This window comes from Dermacentor variabilis, chromosome 4 (assembly GCF_050947875.1).
Source record: "Dermacentor variabilis isolate Ectoservices chromosome 4, ASM5094787v1, whole genome shotgun sequence".
NCBI lineage: Eukaryota > Metazoa > Arthropoda > Arachnida > Ixodida > Ixodidae > Dermacentor > Dermacentor variabilis.
In genome coordinates, this window is record NC_134571.1 from 188,896,214 (window position 1) to 188,909,257 (window position 13,044).

The 13,044-nt window shown below is 42.2% G+C and overlaps 1 protein-coding gene across 2 annotated transcripts in view; it reads right to left on the reverse strand.

Annotated features, from left to right (window-relative positions):
* Hmgcl (hydroxymethylglutaryl-CoA lyase) overlaps positions 1 to 13,044 on the reverse strand; it is a 45,822-nt gene that overhangs the window by 27,959 nt on the left and 4,819 nt on the right. Inside the window, exon 1 of one of the 2 annotated variants that reach the window (XM_075690741.1) lies at positions 10,873 to 11,079. The exons of the other annotated variant lie outside the window; for it this stretch is intronic. Within the exon in view, the coding sequence (XP_075546856.1) occupies positions 10,873 to 10,935 (63 nt within the window). The 5' untranslated portion in view covers positions 10,936 to 11,079. Of the gene's footprint in view, positions 1 to 10,872; positions 11,080 to 13,044 lie in introns of those variants that run through there. 2 annotated transcript variants of the gene reach the window in all.

A 13,044-nucleotide genomic window follows, 5' to 3' on the forward strand; every position in this document is an offset into this window, starting at 1 on the left:
TTCAAAATTAAAAGGTAGGGTTTAAAACCCTGAAACTATAACATGGGTTATGAAGGACACTGCAGTACATTGCCCCGGGTTAACTGAAACTGCCTGGGGTTCTTTAACGTGCACCCAAAGCACGGTACACAAGCATTTTTATACACAGCCCAGATCAAAATGTGACCATTGCAGTTGGGAATCTAAACCACGACCTTGTGCTGAAAATTAACTTTTAAAAGAACACTTTGCCAGCCTAGATTGACTTATAATGTCACTGTTTAGTGTCCCTTTAAAGATATTTACTAGTAAATAGTGGCCTCCAGGCATCAACACTTATGCATACGGTGCAGCTTCCTTTCATGCAAAACTTCTAAAGCAGCTATGCACTGAAGAGAGCAGATTCAGGTTACTCTTTCCCCCTCGGTATTTCCATTTCAGTCTGCTTGAAGCAGGTCCCATTTGACTTCCCATTTGACTTCAATTCTACTCCCATTTCACTATAGAAATCAGGAACAAGTCCCGACAAAAAATTTGTCTAGCTTTTTTATGCCTAAATTCCCTATCACAATATGGGGCCTCTGTTTATTTTTTCGTATTACTTATTGCAACTACTCTTTACATCCTTGCATATGCCATATTTGCACAATTCTAGTGGACACCTCCTTTTACTAAAATAGTGCATCCAAATTTACACATGAATTACAATCGTAACTAGTTGTACTCAAAATAAAAAAATGAGACAAATTTTTACTAAAAGGAAAAAGCTCAATACAAGGTAGCTAGCCACACTGTCATATAATGTACGTTGTTTTTAATGCCATGGTTTGCAATCGGCATTTTCCAGTTTGCAGTACGTGCAGCATTTTTAGTGCATTAGATGGAGCTGAAAGATGACTTGCTGCATTCGATAGATAGCAAAAAGGAGGTCTCGCCAGGCTCTGATAGCGACCAGCTGCTAAGATTCACCTGTATGCGTGTCTGTGCGTTTACATTTTGCATAAAATTGTTGAAACATGGTAGGCATTGACTCAGGTTTTGTTACTTCATGTGTGTGGTAAAATCGACACCAAATTATTTTTCTTTAAATATTTAGGCAGTAATATAACTGCATGTTAGAATCGGGGACGTGGTAGAATCATGCAAATACGGTGCTTTGTACACAAGTCCCCATTACACTATCTGGCCTTGGTCCTCCTGTGCTATACTACATCGTAACACACCTCAATGTTATGAAATTCTGGATTCCTTGAACATGTAACAAATAATCAATTATAGAATCTTTAATGCGACCAGTTCAAAATACATGCAACAAAGATATTAGCTTTGTCTTCATTGATTGAGAAAGTTGAGCATGCACAGGTTTCATTACATCACAGGAGTTGAAGGCGGCGATCATGTAGTATCCAAAACTACCGATATGAATGTCACTGAGCAGGCCATTTACCACAACCATTTCACCAAAAGCTGAGCATGCCAGACACTTGATGAGACAATACTTGAAAGGTGAGATGGGCAATCTATGTTCCAAAAGAACCCTACAGCGATGGACTAGGCTTGGATGGTGTCGAATGTGGAGAAGCTTGAAAAAAAGAAAAGGGTGATGTGAAAGTGTGGGCGTCACACTTTTGGTGACATGGTCTTTGCATAACCTACGACTACTGCATTGGGCTGAATGACTTGCACATTGGTGGCTTTTGCAACACCACGTGACCAGACCGCTTAACAGAGTATAACAAGGAACCCCGTTTAACTAACACTACAGCATGAAGCCATGCTACTCTTGGTGGGATGCTTCACTGATCACATCAAAACATCCAAAAGTAGTTTGTTGTGCATTCCAGAAACTGACACATTATAGTATTGTGACTATGCAGTTGCCATATACAGCACCTAACAGAACGAGTGAAGGAAGACAAACAAAAGCTTTGTGTCAGTATAGTTAATACAATCACTTCATGTAGGATTGTCAACCTCACAAGCCTGTTTTTCAACTACGTATACTGCACGGTATGTATACAATGTAATCATGCTGACTACAGAAAATGCTAAACGTTTCGCAATTCTGATTCACATGCTAGATGTCCTGATTTTGTCATACACAGCATGATAATCAATAGTTTGGAAACTAAGACTGTAGCAACAAATTTTAATGTTCTTCTGACACGACCACGCAGCCTAGAATTTGGGCATCCACTGCACTGCTTGGACATGCATGAATGCTTCGTACAACATTATTTTAGGCTCCATATTCAGGGGTGCAGAGTAAATGTTTTTGTCCCGGTGCCTATGGCATGAAAGCTTTTGCTTGCAACTGCAAATTCATACACAGAAACAGTGTCGAAGAGCATCCGATGTAACACGACTGTCATTGTAATGTTGTGCCAATAATATGTAGGCATCTAAACAAACATATAAACAAATCACTAAAGAACTGAAGGATATTTAATTTCAGGCCAATAATTGTGAAAACAGGCAATCCAATCCCATCAAGACACAGTACAAGCACAAAGAGGCAATACTGTCCCATGTTGCAGCTGTCGAGTGTACTGCTGTGCATGAGACAGGCACACACGAACACCAATGAAAAAATGTTTTCAATTCTGACATAAGATGCTGGGAACTGCCTTGTAATGCAGGGAAATTTGAAGCAGTCCAAACACAGCATTCAGAATGGGAGTTCAAAAAGATTTATTTCTCACAGGTTTATCTCTGCAGAAAGCCAGATGCTGGGAAAATGTTGAGAGCAGGTTTTCATCCCACAACTTACAGAAGCCAAGCTGAGCAGCAAAGCAAAAAAGCTGACACAGCCCACTAGTTCGTTTTTGACAATTATGAACCCTTTGCCATGATTCAAACTCACCTCTCCTTACATATAATGTGGGTCATATGTGCCATAATGTTTGTGTGTACAATATTGATTGTGACAAGCCCGATCGTGACCTATGATATTGTCATGCAGTAGTGATGGGTGCTGGCGAGCAGGGAGGCCAAAAAATGACCAACTTGGAAGTAAACTGTTCATCGGGCAACTTTTAATAAACCAAGGTACAACTTGGTGGCAGTAAAAGCAACAAGCACTGTCTGTGGTCATCGAAGTGTATGACATAACTATCATGCCGTCCTCTATTTATAAAGGCTATGGAATACCTATATGGTACAAAGAACAGCCGACAGAGACTTAAGACTCAGAAAGGCGTTTATTAGCGTCCATCTGAGCCCAGAACGTAAAAGATGGCCCCCAGTTTCTCTTGAAATGTGCTCACGTGCTCCCCGGCCCCAGGATCATCTTCGTTCATGTAGGAAGAGCGCGGGAAATTCAACATATTCCTGGCTGCGAAGTGCGGTCACGCCAGTATTTCTAGCGGATACAGTCTTTGGATGGCCCTTGTTACAAGGCCGTCTTGTCGCTTTACCTTGCAAGAGTGAATGTGTCCATCTTCTCTTCCATAGACTTCCATCCCCTTTACGAGTTGCCACATTTGAAAATGGAAGGTTTTCAACATGTACAACGTCGCCTTTAACTTTATTCTTGCCCCATTTGTCACAGATGTGTGCTGATCTAAGCTGGAGTAAGCACTCTTTGGTCCACCGTTTCCATAAGTTTTCGGTCAGGCACCTTCTGTACTGAAGTCTCCGGACAGCCTCCGTATGCGTCAACATCTCTGGTTCTTCACTATTGCCTTGTGGTATTGTCATGAACCTACGGCCAATCAACAGATCGGCCGGAGTCAGAGCGAATGGTTTGCCGTCTTCCGACTCAACGAAAGTAAGTGGCCTAGAATTGACAACGGCTTCAACCTCTGCTAGTACTGTCATGAGTTCTTCAGAGTTTAGGCAGGCTCTTTGAAGAACCTCATGAAGCGATGTCTTTACAGTTTATTTATTTATTTAACTATTTATTTATTTACTTATACATACTGCAGCCTTAATGAGGCTATTGCAGGAGTGGGATGAACAACAAACATACAAACGTTTATAAACAAGCTTGCATGAATTGCTTCAGTGGTAGTGAATGGATGTTGCCTACTATTGAATTCCAGACTTCAATGGTTGATAAAAAAAACTGTATTAACTGGATTTAAAGGAATCAATGCGGGTAATAAAGGTTGAGATATTTAGAGCATGGTGACTCCTGTACATGAGGGTTTGGAAAAAGTCGAATAGTTATCTATAGAGGAGAGGCGAGGAGAATTAATTAACGTGTGAAGAAATTTTAGGCATTCAAGTTTGCGGCACTCTGCAGGAGGAGTGAGACCAAGTAAGGGAAGAAAGTTAGATGGCGAAAATTCCTTGTCATATCTTCTATAAACAAAACGCACTGCCTTCTTTTTTTTTTGCATTGATTCTATTTTTTTGACGTCACAGTGTTTGTATGGATTCCATACAACACAGCCATATTCGAGGATGGGGCGAATGAGAGTTTTATATGTAAGAAGTTTAGTTTCTTGAGGAGCAAGATGCAGCGTACGATGTAAGTAATGTAGTCATTTAAGGGCCTTGTTACAGGTGACATCAGTGTGTTTTGACCACGACAAATTGTTTGTTAGTAGGGTACCTAAATATTTGAATTCGAAGACCCTATTTAAAGTAATGTTGTTAAAGGCATAGGCAAAGAAGGAAGGGCATGAGCGCCATGTAGAGGACATGGAGACAGTTTTGGAAAGTTGATATTCATTTGCCGTGCTTTGGACCACTTACCGAAGCCAGTAAAATAATTGTTAAGGACAACATGATCAGCATGAGACTTAACTATATGATATAAAATGCAATCATCTACAAGAAGGTGTATTTTAACTGAGGTGTGTAGGGGGAGATCATTAATATAAAGCAGGAATAAAAGAGGACTCAGTACTGAGCCTTGGGGAACACCTGATGAAACAGGCATCAAGGGTGAGTTAGTAGAGTTGAAACATATATATTGCGAATGCTGGGAAATAAAGTAAAATATCCAGCCAACCAAAAATGCATTTTTTAGTATAGCGAGCAGCTCGTGCATAAGTTCAGGGTGTCAGACATTGTCGAAGGCCTTTGCAAAGCCTATAAAAATAGCATCAATCTGGCCACCTATGTCTAAAGAGCTTCTGATGTCACGAACAAATTCTTTTATTTGTGTTATAGTAAGGCCACGTCTAAAACAATGCTGGAAAGAGCATAAAAGTTTGTTAGTTTCAAGAAATTCCATAATATGTTTAAAGATAATGTGTTTGAGTAATTTACATGCATGTGCTGTTAAGGAGATTAGGCTATAGTTAGATAACAATTGAACGTTACCCAACTCAAATAAGGGCAGAATTGAAGCAAGTTTCCATGAGGGAGGAAGGGTGGTGGTTGGGAGACATTTTCTAAAGATAAGTGTTCGATATCTGCTGCCCCAAAGAGAGTATCGAAAGAAAAAAACAGTCCGGATACCATCAGGACCATGACTTCTTGGTGTCTATGTTTAGGATTAAGTTAAGTGCACACTCAGGAGACAGTGATATTTCGTCGATTGGAGGGTATGGTTCGGAATCAAAAACAAGGGTTACAGAGTTATCAGTCATAAAGTTAGAGTGGAAGTAGGCATTAAAAGAAGAAGTTTATTGTTTGCAAATCAGAAACTGCAACATTGTTAGTTATTAATGTGTCCGAGGATGACCTAGGTGGCAGGATAGCTTTCCAAAATTTACGGGGATTAGTCATCATTAATTTTGGCAAGGTTACCTTGTAATAAAATTCTTTTACAGCAATCATTTTAGAACAATGTTCCTTGTTAGCACTATGGGGCTGCATGAGTTTTGTTGAAACACCAGAGCGTTTGGATTGACGTAATCTGGCCACACGGCGTGATAAATGCAAAAGGTCCCCAGTCATTCAAGGAATTTTAGTGTTTGTTTTCTTTGTTCTTAAAGGAATAAAAAGGTTGACACACTTACTGACAAGATTTTCGAAGAAACTTGTCAAGGTGTTAGTATCACCAGTGAAACTTATGAGTTCAAACTCGTGAAAAGAACCGCATAGGGCATCTGTTATTGCCAAATCATCAGCACAGTTAAAGTCGGGAAATGTGCAGTAGATATAGCGGGATTTAGGGGCAATGCCTGGAACTGAAATTAACACAGCATTGTGGTCAGCTATTCTATCAATAACATCGCATTCACAACAGGCATTAAAAAGAGATGTAGTAAGAAAAACAAAATCAAGGACTGAAGTTTGCCGAGTGAAATCCTGAATGATCTTACAAGCTACTCCCGCCATCCACTCAACCATGAAGCGTTTGGTACAATAAACTTCCATTTGATGCCTTTACTGCTCAGCTGTTTGGCGAAGTCACCTTCTAGTGGCATTCTGCAAAGCTTTTGCAGATCCCCTGACATTTTCTTGAAAGCCCTCACACTGTCAGAACAGATGACTTGGGAAAGGACTCGTCAGGCACAATGCAATGCAAGGACGTCAGGAATGCTTCAGATGTCACGCTGGACAAAAGTTTTAAGTGGATCGCACTCGAAGCTGTGCACATGAATAGAGAAATGTAGTTCTTCGTATCTCTTAATGGTGTCCTTATGAAGAAACGTCCCACGAAGCCCACTCTGACCACTTCAAACGCATGTGCTTGTGTTACCCGATGCTTTACGAGCGGAGCTACTGGAGCGCTGCTTGGTGTAACGGTGTAATGTTTGCACAAGTAACATTCCTTGGTTGCTTTCTTTACCAGGCTTCATGCTTTGCACATCCAGAAGCGCTCTCTCAACTGTGTCAGTGTATCTCGAACAATTCTGTGAAGTACTTCACAGTATGCTTTGATTGCGATTAGCCTTGAAAAGTGGCGATTACTGGCCAGTATAATCAGATGCTTGACACCTTCCAGAGATTCCATTAGCATTAAACAGCCACCAACCCGAAGTATCCTATCTTTGTCCTAGAATGGGTTCAGGCTTGCAATGAGTGACGTTATATCGATAAATGCCCTTCTGAGATAGCTTTGATTTCTGCGTTGAAAAACTAATCTTGCACTTGTCAAATTCAGTATTGTTCGGCTCTCGACAGCTCCTCTGTCGTGAGGGGACTAGTTTCTTTATCGCTGCCATTATATCTGCAGCAACTGATGAACCTCAGCACCCATGCTGTAACTCTCAGCAGCTTATCAAGTCTACTGTGATGCTCCATTACAATTAGCGGACGCATGACGTGAGTGGTAAGTGATACCTGAACGGCCACCTTTTCACAATGGACGACTATGTTGTGCACTGTTTGTAGTGGTTGTGATGTCCAGATGTGTTCAGGATCTTGAAGCCAGTGAGGCCCTAGCCACCAAGAGCTGCTCGCAGCTATCTGGTCAATAGATACACCTTGTGTCAACAGGTCGGCAGGATTTTCAGTACCAAGGCAATACTTCCAAGCGGAATTCTCGGTTAGCTCTTGGATTTCAGTGACTCTGTCGTGAAGGAACTGTTTACATTTCTGTACGTCGTTCCTAAGCCACGATAATGCTGTTGTCGAGTCCATTCACATAGTGTAGCGTAGCTGGAAGTCTGTAAGTGCACTGGATACGAAGCTCATCAACCTTGCACCAATTAACGCTCCCAGAAGTTCTAGAAAAGGCAAAGTTACTGTCTTGACTGGAGCATCGCATGAGTTTGCAATGAGTAACTGGGGCTGTCTTGCTTGTGTAGTCACAACGTAAACCACTGCACCGTATGCGCACGGAGTTGCATTGCAAAAGAGGTGCACTTTTAGTACGTGTGGCAGTTTCTCTTTGCTAATGCTGATGCAATGCAGTACCCTGAGTGCAGCTTTGTCAACTGGCTCACCCTGTCTTGCCATTCTGTTCATAAATCTGTGGGCAGACACTCATCCCAGTCAATCCCATGTGTCCAGATCTTTTGAAACAATATTTGTACGGACACCGTATATGGCGCAATGAATCCCATCGGATTGAACGCTCTTGATGTTATTTGTAGGACAAGCCTTTTTGTGTCCAATTTTTCTTTCAGAAAGTCGAGAAGATTGGCCATCAAGAAGCTGAACTCATCACTGTGGGGACTCCAAACAATGCCCAGTACTTCAACTGAGGCGTCATGAAGTACAGCCACCTGCTGGCTGGTGAGCGGTGCTTGACGTCCACTGTGCTCATAAGCTCATTAGCATTTGTCAACCATTTGCGAAGATTCATTCCTGCCGAGAGCAGGAGCTGTTGTGCTTCTCTACAAAACTGGGCAGCTTCATCCTCTGAATCAGCTGCTGTCACTAAATCGCCAATGTAAAACGACTCACCCAAGGTCTTGGCAGCCGAAGACATACTTGGTGGCGCTCTTACGTGGTGAAAAATGGTTGCCGTCAGCAGAAATGGGCTTCGCATTGCTCCGAAAGGTACTCTGGTCATGCTCCATTCCTGTGCGTCTTTATGCAGAAGCTCAGCAACACCTCCTTCGAACCACAGAAATCGAAAGGCATCTCTGTTTTTTTCTTGCATCGAAATCTGAAGGAAGGTTTTCTCGATATCTGCCATTATGGTGATGGGGTGCGTTGTAAGCGCAGTAATATTTTGACGAGGTCCCGATATAAGCTGTCGCCTTTTTCCAAGCACTCACTAAGCAACTTGCATCCCCATGTTCTTGACGACGCATTGAAGACAACTCATACCTTGTTGTCAGCGCTTGTAGTCAGATAACTTCTTTATGTAATAAACCTTCACCAGATTTTGAGGTGGGTCTTTTACAACTTCCACATGAGCTGCCAGTATATAGTCACAAATCATGGCATCATAAGTCTGTAGAAGATCCTCCTTGATCGACAAGCGGCTCAAAAGTTTCTTCAGCCTCTGTAATGGCGGCTTCATTGTTATCACACAGCTCAAACCTGGTTTTCGAAGGCAATGACACTACGTATCTGCCACCATGTAGCTCTATTGTTTTCCTGAAGTGCTGCCTAGTTGAGCTCATCTCAAGTTCCTTGTTCGCAGTATCAGATATACCGATACTCTCTAGTTCCAGAATTGAATGGATTAGCTCATCATCAACCTCTACGTCCATCTTTGCCATGCATACCATGACTCAGGAGTTAACTTCCTTTAACGATGAGTGGTTGGGGCTCCCTTAAAATGTCCACCCGAACTTTGAATTCATAGTAATGAGTGCTTTCTAGTTTCCATTTCTGGAGAGTTCACCTGTCATCACCAACAGAGGTGTCATAATGTCATTTATTTTGTCTTCAGATAATCACACAAGTTTGAGAATTATCACCATCAGCCTATTTTCATGTCTGTTGTCAGGATGAAGACCTCTCCCAGCAATCTCAAATTACCCTTGTCTTGCGCTAGCTGGTTCCAACTTGCGCCTGCGAATTTCCTAACTTCCTCACCCTACACATTAAATGGCCTGCCCAGCTCCATTTCTTTCTCTTAATGTCAACTAGAACATCGGCTATCCCTATTTGGTCTCTGATTTACACTGCTCCCTTCCTGCCTCTTAGCGTTACACAGAAAATTTTTTCTTCTATTGCTCTTTGTGCAGCCCTTAACTTGTTTTTGAGCTTGTTTGTTAACTTGCAAGTTTCTGCCACATATGTTAGCACCAGTAGAATGCAATGATTGTACCCTTTTCAACAACAGCGGTAAGTTCGCAGTATGGATGTGGTAATGCCAAATCCAATGCCAAAAAATTTGAAAATATGCTACAGTAATTTTTACACTCTAGATGGGTTTGTCTTTCTACATGTGGGATTCTGAGATTCACTAACAATGATATCGCAAGCACACTTGCACGATGACTTGAACGTGACAATGCTTATCAAGCACAACCTTACAAAACATGCCTGGCAATATACAGGTCATGACAAACAAAAGCATTATGAACATGGTCTTAATGAACACGTGGTTAGCAGCCAGGCTGACAATCAAAAACCATGTTTGTCTACAAACTGAGAGACTGCTATCCTCCCTTTCTCGCAAAAATCTTCAATGCCCTTTCCTTTAATGTGAAAGTTCGCCCTATGACATAAAACAGGTGAAGCACATTATACGTACACATACATACTGTATCTACTCAAATCTATGCCAGCCTTGATTGTAGGCAAATGCCAAAAACTCAAAAGGCCAGGACATTAAAACCTTTACTAAAATGTAAACTAAATGAAAAGAAGGCATCCGACAACAAAAATAACATGCATGTTATTAAGGTTTCCGACAGCCATCGCAAGCATGTGCAACATTCATTTGTTGTCATTTTTGTCAATATGCCTAGCCTATATGTCTTTGACCTCTTCCTACAGTGCACTGTCCTTGCTAACGACGACACACTACGTTTAAAAAAAAAACGAGGCACATCATGAACCATCAGCTGCAATCTTGACCTCCCAGATCTTGTGGCCCGCCGCCAGATCCCTGAGGCGGTGTTGCAATATAGTGCCTAGAATATTGTGGATCCAAAATGCACTGAGTGTCTGGTGGCTGTGGTTAAACTGCATTTTCAAATCTGAACTGACTCCCAACTTTCGTACTCATCGTCTTTTAAAAAGGTATCGGCCTACATTTGAGCAAATACGGTAGCTTGTGCTGCTCAGTGAGAGAAAGGGAAGAGAAAAAGAAAGGTATGCAGGTCGACCAAATGCCTGTCCAGCTTGCTACCCTACACAGGGGAAGGGGGTTAAAGGGCAAAAAGAGGGAGAGAAAGGAGAGGGAACACTGAGGATGTCACTTTGTCAGGAGGTGCGCATCGACACAGCACACTCTACAACATGTGGTGGTTGTGCAGCAAAGTGTTGATTTATATCTGCATGGACGTCACATGGCATGCTCCCCATGTGGTGCTGCGCTATGCCAAGAACCAATGCCCAAATTTCAGAAAGAGGCCTCTAGAGACCTCAGTCCATTCAATGAATTTCAGCAGGTATCTATGATCTGGACATTATATTTACAGATGGTTGTCCGGGGGGCAGCTTGGGTGTAGTCCCACTTTCAGCAGGTAGTGATGCCTTCATGAGCACAGCCTGAGACAACTCCACAAGCGGTGCAGTAAGTCTGCGAGGGCAGCTGGGCAAGGTCACAAGGGAGAAGTGGCGTCAAAGGCTGGCTGGCAGTCAAGTGCCCCAACACTTTAAGTTAGCAAGCATCCAGGACATACTCTAGCTCATTTTCGAGAAACCATTTAGGGTCTTTCAAAGTGTGGTGGTCTCCGAGTCTTGTTGTTCCAAACAGAGCCAGCCTGACCATCTGGCCAAATGTCGTGTTGTAGCGGCCCACGTTAAACACTGTCAATGGTCCAAATGTATCTGAGGTGACCAAGTAGTCCCGGTGTCGAAACAAGAGGTGAATAGCAAAGAACTGTCTCCAGTCGGGCTTGCAGACACCGTACAAGAGGTGTGCCACATTGTGCACGCCAAAGTCATAAGGCACGCGGTGAACAAGGTGCGGCCTTGGCACCAGAATCATTTCTGTGGGAAGGCGTCCTGCATTCCAGTACCACAGCTCGGGACGGTAGTATCGGTACGAGTTGTACCAAAGTTGGAGAAACCGGGCATTCTTGTGGGCAACAAGAACCTGAAAATAAAGGGGCCAAACAACAATATGCACATTTTCGCACACAGCCCCAAGCAACTGTTTTTTACAGGTGTCATTGATGGGCACTTCAAAAGGAATCTAGGGGCTGCGTTATGTAAAGATTCTCCTGCTTTTTCCAATCTTTTGCCCTTCGTCACTGGCTGGCATGACACCATGCCTTCGTTATTGCCAATGTTAGCCATTCGCTGCGACAGGTGATAAGAAATGGATATAATCAAAGGAAAAGAATACTTACATAATGCTGACCCAGAAGTAGGTGTGAGCACACAGTTATTCTCATGACATCACCAGCACATACTGACATGCTTACCACATTTGTAATGAAGGCATATTTACCGTAATCAGTTTATTTTTCTACATCATGTGAGACTGCTTCCAGTTACCTGGGATATTATAATTACAATCTTTTCTACTGAAGTTACTTTTTTTCACATCCTTTACTTTGTACAGGCCAATAAAATCAATTTCTAAATATTCTATTCAAACACGTTGCTCGTGCTGTGAGCTGTTCTGCTTGTGCCCACACAGGGCAATTTCAGCTGTCAGCACAAGTTGGCAGAATAATCCAATACTCACTGATAATGACTCAACAATATTTTCGCAGGCTATGTGCTCACTCTCACTTGTTGGCACTCACTCATGTTCCTAGTCATGCCCACTCATACTCACCAACGCTCGTTCACACTCACAGTTATTTCTTACTTGTGCCAGTGTCATTTGCAAAGCAAGTAGTAATTGCAATTTAGTTTGGTCTCTCTCTAAGTATGGCACACACCCATGGTGAAGAATTGAACTGTGCAGAGATGAAAGGCATGCCGCATCGAACTTTACCGGTGGGGAGTTTCTATTGTATTCGTGAAACGTTGTCGAATACAGAAAGAATACAAAACTGTGCAGCCAGAATCATCACATTCCAGTACATTTGTCATCACAGTATTAGTGAAATTAGATCATTAGCAGCAGTTGGAATGCCCTTCAGCATTTTGAAGCAGCCATTGGAGCATGCAAAATCTAATTTTGGAGCACCTACTTCTGTGTTTGGAGCAGGTGTAAGCCTTCCACTAAAAATGAAATATAGTTTAGTGTCTTCTTTAGTTCATATAATCATTTACTGATAAAAACAAAGTGCAAAACAAGTGATTCACCACAGCAAGCTGTAATGGCAGTAGTGGTCATACATTAACAGTGACACGCTACCGGCGGCACTGTGCAAAACCACACAAGGAGCAATAAAGCAACACTAAAAAAGAGAAACACTCTTCAATTTTGTGGTATTAAGTAGATTATTAGAACAGCAAATGAAGGTCACAGTCCTCAATGAATTTGGTGCTGCAATATCAGCACTAGCTTGGCGTCCCAGATTTCAAAGTACTTTCTTGTATTTGGGCCATTATGGATCTGTAAAAGCTCTTGCAATTGGCTAAGTAGTCGTCCGTTCTTCTAGGATGGAATGTAGTACAACTCAACCAAAGAACTGTTATCTGGGCCTGAGCAGTTGCCATCAAAATCTATGACATCATCATTATCTG